The sequence below is a fragment of the Olea europaea genome, unplaced genomic scaffold (genome assembly GCF_002742605.1).
Source record: "Olea europaea var. sylvestris unplaced genomic scaffold, O_europaea_v1 scaffold488, whole genome shotgun sequence".
Lineage (NCBI taxonomy): Eukaryota > Viridiplantae > Streptophyta > Magnoliopsida > Lamiales > Oleaceae > Olea > Olea europaea.
Window position 1 is genome coordinate 195136 of NW_019263193.1, and position 17763 is coordinate 212898.

General features: G+C 33.6%; 1 protein-coding gene across 1 annotated transcript; it reads left to right on the forward strand.

Moving 5' to 3' along the window:
• Nucleotides 1–6168: 6168 nt before the first annotated feature.
• LOC111388330 (protein SIEVE ELEMENT OCCLUSION B-like) lies at nucleotides 6169–9886 on the forward strand. Its single transcript, XM_023013011.1, has 7 exons — nucleotides 6169–6595; nucleotides 6731–6847; nucleotides 7095–7543; nucleotides 7640–7749; nucleotides 8121–8263; nucleotides 8354–8830; nucleotides 9103–9886. The coding sequence occupies exons 1-7, from the start codon at nucleotides 6215–6217 to the stop codon at nucleotides 9730–9732; spliced, it is 2307 nt and encodes a 768-aa protein (XP_022868779.1). The 5' UTR covers nucleotides 6169–6214; the 3' UTR covers nucleotides 9733–9886.
• The last annotated feature ends 7877 nt before the right edge of the window (nucleotides 9887–17763 follow it).

A 17763-nucleotide genomic window follows, 5' to 3' on the forward strand; every position in this document is an offset into this window, starting at 1 on the left:
GGGATTTAGTGTTAAAAGGGTCACTAAACCTCTAGGGCTACGGTCGAAAAATCTTCCTTGTTCAATCTTTTAATTTTTGCAAGTTTTACTTTCTATTGCGTTATTGATTAAATGTATCTTGTGATTAATATTGTGTGTCTGGGCCTTTCAATTTTTCCTATTTGGAGTTGCTATAATCCCAAGCATCAAGTGAAGGAGATGCACAATATTAATTACCATTCTATTTAGCATCTTAGAATTACCAAATGTCCTATCTTAGTGATGTGAACCCGGATAGTTAGATTGCTATTAAACCCACAAAAGAATGACACAAACCCTAAGAAAGCTAGAGAATCAAAGTTTATGGAATTTGACCCAAAAATTAGTGAACCAAAAAACCAATACAAGCACACGGATATATAAATCTTTTGATTACACAATTAAAGAAATCAAACTCGTAATTTAAAGATTGACCTGAAGAGTTAAATGAACAGAAACCAAAGTAATTACTAGAATACCTTGACTCCATGATTGCACAACCCATGAATCACACTTTGATAGGTAAACGCCACGAGAAATTATCCCGATAAGTTCAATATATTGTTCGCGAAGAACAAAGAAGGAAGCAACATTGCCTCTGATTAATTCAATATCACAAAACTCTTGTCCTACAATGAAGAAATAAATTCCCTATTTATACTAGAAACTATTAAACCTTAGATAATAATTTAAAATGGAATAAAACTCTAAAAATCCTATTTTAAAAAAGTAAACACATCCAAATGATGGTAAATATCTCAAAAGGTAAGAACTTTAATTGCATAAAGTAACTGCCCAAAAATTTGGAATTCCCGTCCAAACATGTCTCTATGCGAATCACATCATTCCCTCTCTTCAAAAGGATTTCGACCTCGAATTCGAACCTTGATCTTCCTTCCAATGTGAGTTGAATTCTTAGTAATTGGTGGTGCATCCAAGATCATATCAGACCCTCCCTCTTCAAGAGGATTCATCCTTGAATTCGCACCTAGTTCATATACGGTGCTCCTTCCATTGGCTTGACCTTTATCCAAACCTTGCTTGCGAATTCGATACTCCGCCAAATGGTTGTTGAATGTGCCTTCAATGCCTAAAAAATCCTCCAATGGAAATGCATCAATTGGATATTCAAATGGAGACATTCCTTTGGCAAAATCCTCGTGCAATAAAGTTTCATAATCCTACAACAAAGAACTATACAAACTGGGGAGGGATATGCTAGCTTTCATCAAATCATTTCCACCACCAAGCTCACCCTTCTTTGCAAACAAGCTCTCTTTTAGTTTGTCTTTCAATTTCTCCTCTTCTCTTTTCAACCTCAACTGATCATCATACACTTGTTGTGGTGTCAAAGGTACAAGTGTAATAGTTTTTCCACCTATGTCAAAACTATACCTATTTCTAAACCCATCATGCTTTACCTTCCTATCGTATTGCCAAGACCTACCCAATAATAAATGCCCCGCATCCATAGGCACAACATCATACAACACTTCATCCTTATACCACCTAATTGACAAATTCACCAATACCCTCCCATTGACATTAACCTCTCCTCGTTCATCTAACCACTGCAATTTGTACGGTTTAGGGTGCTTTGTCATCTCCAATCCTAATTTCTTAACAAGTGTTTAGCTAGCTATATTAGTACAACTACCTCCATTGATAATCAAATTGCATACCTTATTATTGGTGTGGCACTGTATATGGAAGATTTTCTCTCGCCGCTCCTCTCCTTCAACCTTGATTTGTGCATTGAGTGCACACATCAAGACAAGAGCTTCCCCTTCAACCAGATATTCCACTAAGTCACCATCACTAACATCTTCTAACTTGGGCATTCCATCTTTATCACTATCATTCACCACTTTCCCACTGTTCTTCAAGATCATGGCTCATTTATTTGGACACTAAGAAGTAATGTGTCCCGTTCCCAAGCACTTGAACAATTGATGTCCCGACTCCTGGATTGTTGCGGTTCCTCCTTCGATGCAACCTTGCTAGCATTGTTATCCATTCTCCTAGGTGGCTCAATTTTATTGTTGACAACACCCCCATCAACTTTCTCTTCATCCCACCTAGACCTTCAAGATGAATTAGGCCCCTGTTGATTCCTAGCTCCCACTTTCTCTTCAACTGCCTCTCAACCTTCATTACTACATGCAGCATGTCCTTCGATTTCACATAATGTTGCAATTCAACAACATTAGCAATGTCTCTGTTCAATCCATTCAAAAACTTTGCCATGGTGGCTTTTTGGTCCTCCTACACATTAGCCCAAATCATCAAAATTTCAATCTTTTTGTGGTAGTCCTCCACACTCCTAGAACCCTAATACAAACCCCGCAACCTTTGATGAAGTTCCTTATAATAACGACCAGGTACAAATCTCTTCCTCATAACTGCCTTCAACTCATCCCACGTACTTATCGGTCTCCCCATATTCCTCCGTCATGAAGTGACTACTGGATCTCACCAAGTGATGGCGTAATCAGTGAACTCCAAGACTACAACTTTTACTTTCTTTGCCTCCGAATAGTTATGGCACTCAAATATAAATTCCACCTTCTTCTCCTATTCTAGGAGTGCCTCTAGATCATTCCTACCCCGAAATGTCGGAATGGACATTTTTATGCTACCCATACCTTCATTAACATCACCTCTAGCATTGTTTTTACCTCTTCATTCAAACCTACTACCTTTATTCCTTATCCATCCAACCTCTAATTCTTCAAATTTATCATCATACCATTTACTGCCATACCCATATTCATTTTACACATCCACCCTAGGCTCTCGTCTAGCCCGTTGACCCCGGCTAAGGTTTGTAGCCATCGCGTCAAGCCTCTACAACCTATTTTCCATATTTATCATTATCCACTCAAACTGCTGTACTAAGTCATCCTGCATGTTTTAATTATCGTTTTGGCTAGAATTTGATCATTTCCTATTAGACATTGCTCATAATATTCTATCTTACCAAAGTTCACTTGGGAATCACTCAATATTAGGCTTTTACCCTCAATTGAACTAACCACTAAAACTTCCAATCAATGTTCAAAGAACAATTTTTGAACTCAACCAGAATGATTCTCGTGAAATTCCAATTGAATTGTGTAGATTGAAGATTAGAAAGGAAAATGGACTAAAGTATTAAACAGAATTTTTGGAAGGACTCAATTTTTTTTAGTGAACAATACAGTACGGACTGCACGGTATGGATGAACAGTAACAATAATTTTTTTTTTGAAAAACACAAAACAATTAGACTACTAAAAACTTTTAGATTTAGGACTCAAACTTAATGGGAAACACGAAGAACAAGGAAGAAAAACTCAAACAAAGACTCCAAAAAAAAAAAAAGAAAAAAAAAAAGGGATATAACTTTGATTCTGATGTCTAAGCTCTGATATCATTTGATATAAACCCGGATAGCTAGATCGCTATTTAATGCACAAAAGAATGACACAAACCTCAAGAAAGCTAGAGAATTTGAAGTTTATGAAATTTGACCCAAAAATTAGCGAACCAAACGACCAATACAATCACACAGATATATTAACTTTTTGATTATACAATTAAAGAAATCAAACCCTAAATTTAAAGATTGACAAGAAGAATTAAATGAACTAGAAACCAAAGCAACTATTAGAATACCTCGACCCCGTGATTGCAAAACCCACGAATCGCACTTTGATTGGTGAACGCCATGAGAGATTATCCCGATAAGTTTGATAAATTGTTTGCGAAGAACAAAGAATGACGCAACCTTGCCTCTGATTAATTCAATATCAAAAGTCTTGTCCTACAATGAAGAAAAAAATTCCTTATTTTTACTAGAAACTATTAAACCCTAGAAAATAATTTAAATTGGAAAAATTTAAATCCTAATAAATAAAATTTTTATATTATTTACAAATAAAAAATAAGATTTTTTTAAAAAAAATTGATAAATTCTAAAAAATAAGAAATTAAATATTAAAAATATAAAATCAAAATATAAAAAGTAAAATAAAAATAGTTCAAAATCTTAATGATTTTTTATGTAATAATCCTAAAAAGTATATTTAAATGAACGCATATAAAATTTTTTAAATCCTCGTTAGTATTTTTATTTTTATTTCCTATATTTTAAACTCAATTTAAGATTTGATAACACAGTAACATAAACTTGTTCTATTTTTACTAAATAATCGGATTTCATGGAATAAAGTGTCATAAAACAATTTTTGAAAATTTAAAACTAAACGTGTTTCCTAATTTTTTGTTCTAAGAAATACTTTTTCAAGATGAAAAACTAAACGTATTTTTAGCAATCTTAAAATAGACACTCAAAACATAAAACTAAAAATAAACTCAAAATTCAAAACTCAAAATTGAATCACAAATCAAACAGACCCTTAACCTTTGCTAATGTAAGATTGACGATGCTATAAATGCTAGATCCCCATTAGGTGTTTCATTTTTCTCAAATAAAATAAAATGAAATAAAATAAATAAATTTCTTCATAGAGAATGTGCTACACTTTATCGTTTAAAACTTAGCTCCTATTTGGTAACCATTCTTTAAAAACTCTTTTTTTTTAATACTCATTTTTAACCACACATTCTCATAATAAAATATCTTCATGTAAATCCATTTTTTTTAACCACACATTCTTCAAAAAATTACTATTCAAAATTTTTTATTTATTTTTATTTTATAAGAAAGGCTGGGCTTAAAAAGGTTGGAGATTAACATGTCCTTTCACTCAAATTGGATTCACATTTTTAATTTTTAAAAGACCAAACGCAATTTTATCATAATTATAAGTATGAATGTAAAGTTATGTTAAAAGAAATGAATTTTGATCGCAATTAGTAATAGACCCACTAATAGCTTTGTTCGGTTTGATAATTGAACCAAACTCCCCCCCCCCCCCCCCCCCCCCACNNAAATCTAACTATGCCCTACTAGCCCTTGTTTGATGGTCATTATTTGAGGAAAATAATGTTTCGAATAGTGACTTTTAAGAGAATTTGTGATTTAAAAGTAGACAAATATTTTGAGTTTATAAACAGAATATGTTATTCTATGAATGTGTGATTTAAAATTAGAATGTAAAAGGAAAAAAAAAAAAAATTATCACGCCAGTTAAAAAAAAAAAAAGGATAAAGTGCCAACTATGATTGAAAGTTCAGCAACTAAATAGAAAAATACTTTAATTGCAATAAAGTTCTTACTATTTTTCATTGTAGTAGTTATATTCCCAACTTTTTGTTTTTGGTTTTGTATTTTATTTTTGTTTTTTAAATTTTGCATGGCATTCTTATTGTCCATCTTCAATCAATTAGAAAATCTTGTCATTGATGCAGATTTCGTCTAAAAATCCATTAGGAAGGTCTATGAAACATATTTGCCCCTCATACTTTTAATTAGGTTAGAAAAGAAAATACAAAAGTTTCATAAGATATTTGCCCCTCTTTTCAAAGTTCACTAATAGAATATTAGCATTGGAACCGTAATCAACAAAAAAAATTAAAAAAATAAAATAAAATAAAATAAAAAATTAATTTAAGGCTAATGATAATAATGCATTGAAAAAGAATAACATGACTGCAATAGTGAGCAAATATTTAAGACCTCTACTGCAGTAAAGGGTTGGTGAAACAAACCATAACTGTGGCATTAAAACAAGATGGCATTATAAACTGGGCTGGCTAATAGTTTATTTATTTTAACACCACAAACAACAGTCTTCCCAAGACCAAATTTTATTGTTAGCTGCAAATTCCTGCAGGCATAAATTCTCAAGTTGAGAGTTTTAACAATTTCCATAAGTACCCTAGTGCATGCAAGAGATCATTTTTGAGTACAGAATTGTAAAAACATGGTTCAGAAAAGATAATGGATATACTAAGAAATATGTATAAAGATGAACGAGACATATTTCACATGAAAATATTCAAAATGTCCCAAAATCTTGATAAAGCTCAATCTTTCACCGTGAAGTAAAAGATTTGGCTGATAAATTTTTTTTATAGAACTGAATTCCAAAACCCCTACAGGCTGTAGACCACAATGGAAGCAAGGTACCTGATTCAATTAGCTTTATTAGCTATAAAAGGGTTGGAGGGAACTCCAAATGGACACCAAGACAAGCACTTGTTCTTCAAACATATTTGTTTCTAGTAATCCCTCTTCGTGTTTGCAGTAATGGCGAGCCGAGATTTGGTGCCTACAACTAGGACCAACCCACTGTTGAGTGACAAGTCGAAGAATCCTAAACCTCCTATAACCACCCTTGGAACTCAGAGTCATTTGAATGATCATGAGAGTGAGAAACAGAAAATGAGTCACGATGAACTGGATCATCACAACCCTGCAGTTAGGCCTCTTATGGGTGCAGCTCTGCCTCTGTCAGCAGGCAGAGGTCATTTGATGAAGGGTGATCGCCACATTTCAACTGATGATATTGGTTTGAACAGGCAAATTCTGGGAACACATGCTCCAGATCATGAAGATCTTGACGTGAAGCCCATTCTTTCCATCATAGAGGAAATCTTGCTTCGTGGCAAATCTCTTGAAACCGTGAATGTACAATGCTAATTATCTTGTTTTGTTCATTGCTACCCAAATCCTCGATGCCAAACATGCTTTTCGTTTTTCTACGCTTTCTAGAGTTCACCTTTAGCTGCATTTAACTGACACTTTTTTGTGTTTATAATACAGGGAGATCAAGTTCCAGCACATTCAGAATCATATGAGGAGAAGTCCTTCCAAAATGCTTACCATGACTCGGAGATGGTTAAAATGTTGGCATATCCCATAAACAAAATTACGAATGAGGTATAGAGAAGTTTTCATTCCCTCATGCTCAATCTTGATTATCTTAAAAGCAAATCATGCTTTATTAGTCAAGAAACTTGTCATAGAGGCATTATTATCTTAAATGTTATTCTTAGCATTAGTTTCATGAATGTTACATAGAATTTATTTAAACTTCTAATAGAGGCATTACAGCATATATAAGCGCCCTAAACTAGACATTGTATATCAATTGTCAACTCAAGATTATGAATGTCTAATGCAACAGATAATTTGCAAATGTGCCGCTGGCGGAGAAGCACATTCAGTAACCATGGGACTCCTTGAGACACTGTCAAACTACGGGTGGGATGCCAAGGCGGTCATTACGTTTGCTGCTTTTTCTGTCAGCTACGGTGAATTTTGGTTGGTTGAGAACCTTCGCGTGATGAATCCGCTTGCCAGGGATATTGCAGCTCTGAAGGATATACCAGAAACAATGGAGCAGAAAGAAGAAATGAAAAAGAAGTTTCAAGCTATTGTCAATCTTTTACGCGCTGTACTGAACGTGACTCACATCATTATAAAGTTCAAGGAGCTCCCCACTCAATATGTGAACCGGGATTCACCAGAAATGAAAACTGCAACAGCTCACATTCCGACGGCTGTTTATTGGATCATAAGGAGCATTCTGGCTTGTGCTTCAGTACTTCTGAACCTTATTGGCGGTGGTCATGAGTATGCTTCTATTTGTGTCTAATTGACAAAGTAAAAGAAAGCAAGAAAGGTGAATTTTAAATGTACTGACAATTGAATAATTTTGTTGGGGATCAGGTTCATTACATCAACTGCTGAGTCCTGGGAGTTATTAAGTCTAGCTAGTAAGCTCTCCCACATGTCTGAGCACCTGCAGGAACAACTGAACAAATTGAATGATTTTATTGGTAAGTCACCAGCAAATTAGATTCGTTTGAAATCATTGTTATGCCTAAACTCAAGATAAAGTAGTCCTACAAACACCTAGTATGGGTCCACCTTCTCAGCATCGCAGGAACACCTCAGAAAATTAGAAAATTAGTCCCCAAAGAGACCTTCTTTACTACTTTTAACATGCAGAGAATCAGCGCACAACTTGTGCATCTTTTCTTGAATTAAAATTAGTCCCCAAAGAGACCTTCTTTACTACTTTTACAGGGTGTGGGTTAAGAAAGACAGGAGAAATTGAAACATGCAGATAATCACCGCACAACTTGTACATCTTTTCTTGAATTATTGTTACTCATACCATTACTTAAATGATTATACTGTTGTACAGATAGACAGTACCAAAATAGGGAATTTGATGACATGGTTAATGCCTTTAGGGCATCTCATATCGACAACATGAAGATATTGAAGATGATTATTCGTGCCAGAGAAAATCAAATGCCGATCTTTGATGGGACTAGACGGATAAATGTTGTCTCCTTGTCCCTAGTTCATGAATTTCTTGATCCCTTCCAATTATGCCTAAATGTGACCATGTCTTTTATGTTATTCTGATGACAGGAACGCCTCGAGGTATTGAGAATGAAGTATGTCCTGCTATTAGTTTCCGATCTTGACCTTCCCCATGAGGAGCTCAACATTCTCCATCTGATTTACAACCAACAGTCGATGAGGCACGAGTACGAGGTTCTATGGTTACCCATTGTTGACCATGCAACGTCAATGGGCCCAACACAGGATAGACAATTTCTAGATCTTCGCAGCTCTATGCCGTGGTATTCTGTGGATCATCCTTCTTTGGTTAATCCAGTAGCCATTAGGTACGCCCGGGAGATTTGGAATTTCAGCCACATGCCTATGCTTGTTGTCTTGGATCCACAAGGAAGAGTGGCGAACGTCAATGCTTTACCCATGATGTGGATTTGGGGAAGTGTTGCCTTCCCTTTCACTAAAGAAATGGAATTGAGACTATGGAGAGAGAGTACCTGGGATATCGAGTTACTAGCAGACTCCATTGATCCACGTATCCAGGAATGGGTACGTACACCATCTTACACCCTAAATTATTATCCTTCTTGCTGCAAGCATCAATCACTGACCATAATGCAGTCGTTATAACCATTAAAAGATATGTCCATGAATATCAGGATTGGTAACTTGTTTTCATACACCTATGCGACATAAAAAAAAATGTCATGCCTTGTATTACTTCTGATACAGGTTAGTGGTTCGTAATAGATAGTGAGCATCGTATTTGTAACACAATGCTCATATAGGTTGATTTTTATTTTTTATTTTTTTTGTCACAGATAAAGGGCAACAAAACTATATGCTTGTATGGTGGAGAGGACATTGACTGGATTCGGAGATTCACAACTGTTGTGCGAAACATTGCAAACACATTGCGAGTTCCCTTGGAAATGATTTATGTGGGAAAGAGCAATCCGAAGGACAAAGTAAGAAGATGCCATGAAATCATTGACAGGGAGAAACTTAGCCACATTTTTCCATTGAAGGACTATTATGATTATGTTTGGTACTTCTGGGTGAGGCTGGCAAGCATGTGGAACTCCAAAATTCAACATGGCATGATCGTTGAGACCGATAAAATAATGGAGGAAATCTTTACAATGCTAACCTACGATGCCAGTGAACAAGGATGGGCTGTTTTCAGCAGGGGCATTTATGACATGACTAAAGGCAAAGGTAACATTTTGCTTATAGTTCTCGACAACTTTAGACAATGGCAAGAAAAAGTGGATCACCCAGATAAGTTTGTGCCTGTACTGAACGAGGAGATCAGTGGCGTCCACCTCGAACACCACTGCAACCGTCTCATTCTGCCGGGGCAAACTGGATACATCCCAGAGAGGGTGGTTTGCTCTGAATGTGGACGTACCATGGAGAAGTATGTCATGTATCGCTGCTGCACCGATTAATATGCACTACTATTACTACTACGAAGGCTTTTGCTGCCATTATATATATTTCAAAATAAAATTTTATCTTCTGTATTTTCATGATTTTTCCTTCTCAACCTACATGATATGTTGGTTGTAAGGGAAAGTGAATAAAAGTGTGAAATTCCTTGTGAAAAAAATTTGAAATTAAGCTTGAGAATTTAAGCAAATATCTGAGTTTGGTAATTAGTAGTGATAGATTCAAATCTGTCTTGAATTTAAAACAAACTTCTTATGTGAACAATGTAGTTAAAAGATATAGAATGAAGTTGTCTAAACCTAGGCTTATATTTCAAATTAAGTTCATTGCAGTGCCCTATGAACAATCTATTCAACTAAAACACTGTAGTACAGAACCAGAATACATTGCCAATATTTCAAGCCACAATATTACTGTAGTAGGAAGATTTTTCAACCTTTATCGCTAATCTTGCATTCCAAAAAGATCACAAGAATCAGAAAAAAAGATGATGACGAAAGAAATTAGCGAAAACTCTAGACACTGGGGCTACTCAAAGCACAATCCATGTGTAAATCAAGTTATTTTTCTCAAATGAAATGATGCTTCACCCCAATATGCTTGGACCTCTCATGATAGACATAATTTTTACTAAGTAACAATGCACTCGGGCTATCAGTGAGTGTAATAGGAGAATCATGCAAAAAATTCAGTTCATTTAAAATGCCTTTGAACCTCATACAATCTTTCACAGCTTTAGTTATTGCCACATATTTAGTGTTAATGTTGGATAGTATCACAATAGACTGTAACTGAGGTTTCCACTTAATACAATTACCCCCTAATATAAAGCAATAGGTTGTAGTCGATTTCCTCCAATTTTTGTCACAAGCAAAATAGCATCTACATATGCTTTAAGTGCTAGTTTATCTGACCTTTTTTCATAAACAAGATCAGGATTTAATGTACCAACAATGTATTTAAAAATCATTTTAAACCAGCCCAATGTGATTTTTTAGCGTTGGACATAAATTCACTCAAGAAGCTAATAGCGTAGGCTAAATTAGGTCTGATGGTTATCATGAAAAACATTACAGATCCAATAGCATTTTTATAAGGGATGTACGTTACTCATTTATTTCCTTTTTTCCACAGTTTTAGGTGACTGTGCAATGGACATATACATATGTGTAGCAATCGGGACATGAAACAGGTTTAGCTTGCTACATGCAAACTTATTTATTACTATGTCCAAATAAGGTTACTTGTGTAATAGTTAACTTTTTTTGAGACATATTTCTATTAATAACCATGCCTAAAATCTTTTTGTCATTCTCGGCATCTATCATGTCATAATTAATTTTAAAAAATGTTCTTAAGTTTTATAATTTCTAGTTTACATAAGCTTGCAAGTAATATGTTATCTACGTATAAAAGCAGATAAACGTCACAACCACGTTTACTATTGTTATAGCCCTTGTTTGAGCTACATTATTGGAATAAAAATGTATTTTTGAACAGTGTATTGATAGAAAATGTGTGATTAAAAAATTAAGAAAATTTTTAGATTTGAGTGTAATATTATTATATTGAAAAATGTGTGATTGAAATGATGTCAAATTACTGTTGGAAAATGTATTTTTTTGAAAAATGTGGTTCAAACAAGGCCATAGTATAGAAAGACATCGTATTACTACTTTTAAAAAAAACTTTTGGGACACATGAATCAAATCTCTTATACTATTGCTTAGGACTTAGTTTTAGACCCCACATTGTCCTTTCAAGTTTGCATACAAAGTCAATTTTCTGCTTCACCTCAAAACCTTTAGGTTAAATCTTATCGACATTTTTATCCAATTCACCACGAAGAAAAACAATTTTAACATCTAATTGTTTAAGTTTTCAATTGAATTGAACAACAAGAGCTAAAACTAGTCAAATTGTCTTATATTTAATCACAAGAGAAAATATCTCACTATAATCATACCTTCCCTTTGAGTAAAATCTTTAACAACTGGCCTAGCTTTATATCTCAAAGGATCAAAGAACTATCACCCTCTTTCAGTTTGTAAATCAATTTACATTGCACTATCATTTGATCCTTAGGCTTCTTAACTAATTTCCAGGTTTTATTTTCAATTCGCCCTTTTTTAGTTTATAGATTTTGGTGCATTCATTGCTTCTTCAAAAGAAGAAAGTTCTGAATGTTCAATATGGCTTCACCCGAAACTAGGGTAAAATTAGTTAAGTTCTGGAATTTAAATCTAGGATTTAGTCTAACATATCTTTCTTCCCTATCTCTATCAAGTTGATAATCCTGGATGATAGTATCTTTAGAGACAAGGACGTCATTTTCAAGTTCATTTTCTTCTTGAAGTTCATTTACCTCATCAACTATAGGTTTTGTTTCACGTTCTCATGTTAGAGGAATGATAGGTTTGTTATTCTCTACTTGAATGAAGTTATACTTAGTCAACTTGACCTCAATTTGAGGTTTATTTAAAGTTTAAGATTCCCCTAACCTATCATCTTTTTGTTTTAGACATTGCTTCTCAGATTCATTGAACACAAGATCCCTATTGACAATGATCCTTTCCCTGTACCCCTAAAAGCTATAGCCTATAGCCTTTGAACACTTCTAGATAGCCCAACATAATACATTTAGTGGCTCTATGTTCCAACTTACCCTCAGTCTAATGTGCATAAGCAACATATATAAATATTCTTATATATGCTAAATTTGGTGGCTTGTCAATCCAGAGTTCTTAGGAGATTTTAAACTCACTAGAAATGGAAGGAGATCTATTAAGTAAGTTGCAGTGCATACAACCTAAGCCCATAAAATTTTAGTAAGTCCATAAGTGATCAGCATACATTTGTCCTTGGTCATCATGGTCCTATTCATTTATAACTGTTTTGTGCCTCATTATTTACTTTTGTTTACAAAAATCATCTGATTCAAAATTACAAAACTAAAAACCACTATATTTGTTCTTAAAATTTTTAAGTTTTTATTAATTGATTTTCAACTATCTTAAGCCATGTCCTTTTTTTTTTAAATGTTTAATTTTCCTTTAATTAATAAATCCACACCTTTCTAAATAATAATTCACAAGAGAGAGAAAATATCTATTCTTATTAAAGGTTGCATGTTTCTCTTGTCCCTACAAATTTGTATAGATATAGTCTAGGGATCTTTTAGTACTATGTGAACATGTCTCAAAACTCACCTAGCGAGATTTTTCCTACATAGGTTTCACAAAAATTCAATGGTTCAATTAAATCTTTCCCAAGTATTTTCTGATTAAGATTTTAGACCCTTAATTCCAATGTACCCCATTCTATTATGCCAAAGACCGGATTTATTTTCAGTTACAGTAAATAGAATAATATCTTGTTAAGTAACTATATTATCCACAAGATAGCACAGTCCATTTCTCTTAGTCCCTTTTGTAACAACTAAGGATCCTTTCACAACTTTTAATGAGTTACTGTCATATTTAAAGACGTGCCCTTCAACTTCAAGAATCCTAATGAGATAAGGTTTTTTGTTTTTTTGTTTTTTTAATTAGGCATAATATAGACATTCTTTATCGTCTTGACAATGACATCATGCATCTTGATGGCGATGTCACCAATAACAACTAATGTTTATGAATTATTATCTACCATACACTAATTCTAAGTTCTATTTCCTTCAATTGTAAAACCTCGACCTAATATGATACATATGGATTGTACACCATGAATCTAATATCTAGTCTCAATTAATTTCATCACTCGACAGTCATCACATGCAAAATATCTAGTCATGGGCCAACCAACATCAACATATTTAATTGTACATTGCTATGTACTTTTTGTTTCCTTTTTCACTCATAGCAATCTCTTTTAAAGTGTCCTCACTTACCACAACCATATCACTTTTTAATGCTCTTATCTTTGGATTTGGACTTTCCCTTAAGACTTTTTCTTTTCTTTTATTACTTTGACAGTTATTATCCCTTTTCTCACTTCTCACTCTTACAAACAAGGTCTCTTCTCTAAAGTTAGCCTTCGATTCTTTCCTTAACTCTTTTGATCTCAGGGCATAAATTACAATTGCTTATTTTAATTTGTCTCTAGAGTATTTTATTATATTTCTCACATTCTTATAGGAATCTGGTAGATAATTCAACAAAATAACGGCTAGATCATCGTCTTAAAATCTTTTCTCATTGTGCGCTAAGCATTTCACAATGATACTAAAGTCGTTTTAATTTACTTCTAAGTCTTTCCATGGATCTATCTTGAAACAAAACAATTTTTTCAGAAGATAAATCCTATTTGGTAAAGTCTTAGTTAGGAATAAACTATCAAGCGTAGTCCAGAAAGCCCTCGTAGTTTTGGCTTTATCTACTTATCTAACAATATGATAAGACAGATACAGGATTAAAGGACAATATGCAATCTAATTCATTCCTTCAACTTCAGTTGGTTTTGCTTTCCATTCACTAGAAAATGTTACAGGATCTTCAAGGGCTTTTGCCATCTTCTGTTGGACTAATATAGCCGTCATCATTTTCTTTCAAATCAAATAATCGCCATTTCCATTGAATTGTCACAATTCGACCCGAACTTGTGACAGATTCTGTAAACGGATGGATCGAATTTGAGGTTATTTGGGAATCTTACTCTCAGAAAAAAGAGTATGACACACTAAAAATTAAAGAAACGGCATTATTGAAATGATTTTTCAATCAATATATGGGAATTATATAAACAATTGTACAGGTAAAAAAATGGATAACATTTCAAAAAATCATGCATATACTAAAAAAGGTCTAATCAAATAATCGTAGAAAAACAGTCCAAATCTTTGAAATCTAGTAATGAACCCAACAAACTCTGTCAGATTTATAGTGGACCAATGAGACAATATGCAGTATCAAATGCTACTTGATGTTCCAAATTTTTTTCTAAACTAAAAATCCTATATTATGTGGATCTTTTCGAGTATGCATGAATCCAAAAAAAGGTTTTAAAGAAATAGATTTCTATTCAAAAAGAATTTCTCAAACGAACTTACCAAGAAGTCTTGAAAGGCCCTAATACCAATTTTATTGGGAATTTGCCCCTCGATAAAACGATTTGATAATGAGCATAAAAATGGCATGCACATATAACACTTACAAACACAGAATTGTTCTCCTATTTTAGTAAAAGTTGCCTTATCTGGAGGGCTCAGGAATTAGACTGTTCTACTAGTGCGAACAACTACATTATAGAAAGCATGAGTACACGACCAAATTAGAACCAGTTTTAGTCCCAGATCCAAAATGATCTTCTAAAACTCAACCTAAGGAACAATCTATTTTGCTAAAACACTACAGTATAGAACCACTCGTTACTGCTTATATTTTAGGCCACTAGATTACTGTAGTAGGAAGATTTTACAAGGTTTATCACTAATCTCTCATTCAAGAAGGATCACAAGAACTACAAAAGAAGAAGAAGACCAAAGAGGGAAAACTCTAAAGACTTAAAAGCTAGAAAACCCTCAACGATTCTGCTGTATTTGATAATTTTGCATGTAATTCACATTCTCAACTAAATGAGTGAAATGACTCTCCACATTACAATCAACGAATTCATGATCCCTCCACAATGATTATATCTTGGCCCAACTACTTGCAATGCATTAATTATCTGATCTATTTTTGAGATAGTGCTACTAGCTGTGTTGAGATTGTTGTCAGTGTGTCAACCTCATATATTTCAAAAAATTTCTTTCCACTTGGTCTTTTTGTTGGCCATAATGCACTGGTGTATGCTAGATTTTTCATGATTTGACACATTTGATTTGTTGTCATTTTTGTAATTGACCGATCATAGGCAGAGTCAACATTAGCCCTACTTGTCGGGTTCAACCTGATTAATTCTTGGAGCCATTTGCAAAAACCATGTTGTGGGCATTGTTGTAAAAGTCCCTTGTATCTTTCCCATGCTTCATACTAGTACTCTAAATCAAGTAATGTTATAGTTTCATTTCTTAATCTGGCAATTCTCTTTGGTAGAAAGTATTTATTTAAGAGCTTCTAACTCAAATTGTTTCAAGTGATGATGGTGTGAGGTGAAAAGGTGTCGAACCATTCCCTTGCTGAATCTCATAAAGTGTAGGGAAAGAGCCTCAACCAAACCGTATCAGTGAAAACCCTGGATATCTAATTGTTGTGCACATATCCAAAAATCTTGAGATATGAGCATTTGGATTGTCAATGTGTCTCCTAAAGAATTATAGTGCATTCTGGAACAAATTTATCATGTTTATCCTCAATTGGAAAACTAGCTTACTCAAATGCTAGATAAGTATGCTAGATCTATTTTCTACCATAGGCGAAGCCATGTATACTCCCATTAGTCTCTCATTTTTGTTCGCTGCAGCTACAACTGAACGTACTGCGTTGTCATTCAACCAAACGGCCACTTGATTTTATATGTCTTTTGCCATTGGTTCTGCTTGCTGTTTTTGGTGAACTTCTATTTGTTATTTTTTTTCCTTAACTTGAACGTTTATTTAACTTTCGAATCAAATGGAGTGATCACCATGTTTTGAACTTTGCATATAAGATACTGAAAATAAAGATGTAAAACACTGTAATATTTTTCTAATATGAACTTAAACTAGTAAAACAATAAAAATTCATATTAAAGTTATAACTAGCGAAAACTAATTAAATATCATAATCCCGACAACGACACTAAAAACTTGATTATTAGATTTCTCACAAGTGCACAATATCGCAAACAAGTAGTAGAGTGATGAATGGGTTATCGTTTCCATGAGGACCACATATTTAATAAATGATTAATTGATTTCAACTTTTATTGAATAGCCAATTTTGTTTGAATTGTTTAAATTAATTTATCTAAGCTTTTATAAATTTAGATGAAATAGTTACTAAGACCTTGAAGCCCCCTTATTAGTCCATTTCAACGTAATTAAATAACATAACAATGTGTGCAAATTTTTGTTCATCAATGTTCCTAAGTTAACTAAAAGCATCTCTCGATTTCAATTAAATTTATCATCTCATGCGACCTTCCTATATCTCTATGCAAGATTCGAACATGAAAGCATGCATTAAATATACTATAATACCTATAAAAGTCATGTAAAGTATAGTATATATTTCTATCCCATATCGGACTTTACAATGGATTTTTTGAAGTGCTTTCTATCTTATTGTTTATCTCTAGATCAATAAAATTCACAATCAATCCAATTAGTGATCAAGCAATTGAGAAGCCATTAAATTTTATAAAATCATCCAAGAATAAACAAATGTTGGGCGTCGGATTATTAAATTTATATTAAAAGATCATAATAAGCAATGTCTTATTAATTAAAACACTAGCCTATCATTACAAAATTAAAAAAAAAAATCTATTGGAAGAACATAACTCAAATTATGGTTAAATTGAAAGGAAGAAGAAGAATCTTGAAATATTGAATTTCTGCAATGGTTTCTTGATGAATCTCAAATTGTTTCTTCTCATTCTTTGTCCAATGGTCATGGTTGAATCTTCAAAGAATTGTAATCTTACAATTACCTTTTAATTATCTAAAAAAAAATCTATGAACTGACCTCTCTTTGATAATAACAATTGATGTATAATGTGCATGAGAGGTGTGGTTTTCCCTTCTTTCCCCCCCCCCCCCCCCCCNNNNTATGAGGTTGTTGTGTATTTATAGATCTTGGCAACAAGTATTTTCTAATGAAATCATGAATTTGCCCAGATTTGGTCTAGGACCTTGGTGATCTCCTAGGCATAAGTATTTGTCCTCGTTATTATTTTTCAAGCCCAGCCTAACTTTCACTGCGTAGCCGTAGATATTTTTATCATAATTTTCTCTTTCCATGTTCAATTGAGGCAATTCAAAGTGTGTTGGAAGCTAATGCAAAAAGCCACAATTTTACTAAAAATAGTATTTTTCTAAGTCGAGCGTTTTCCTATTATATAAAAAGGAGAGTGTGAATTTACTGTAAAAAGCAACAGTGACTTAATCC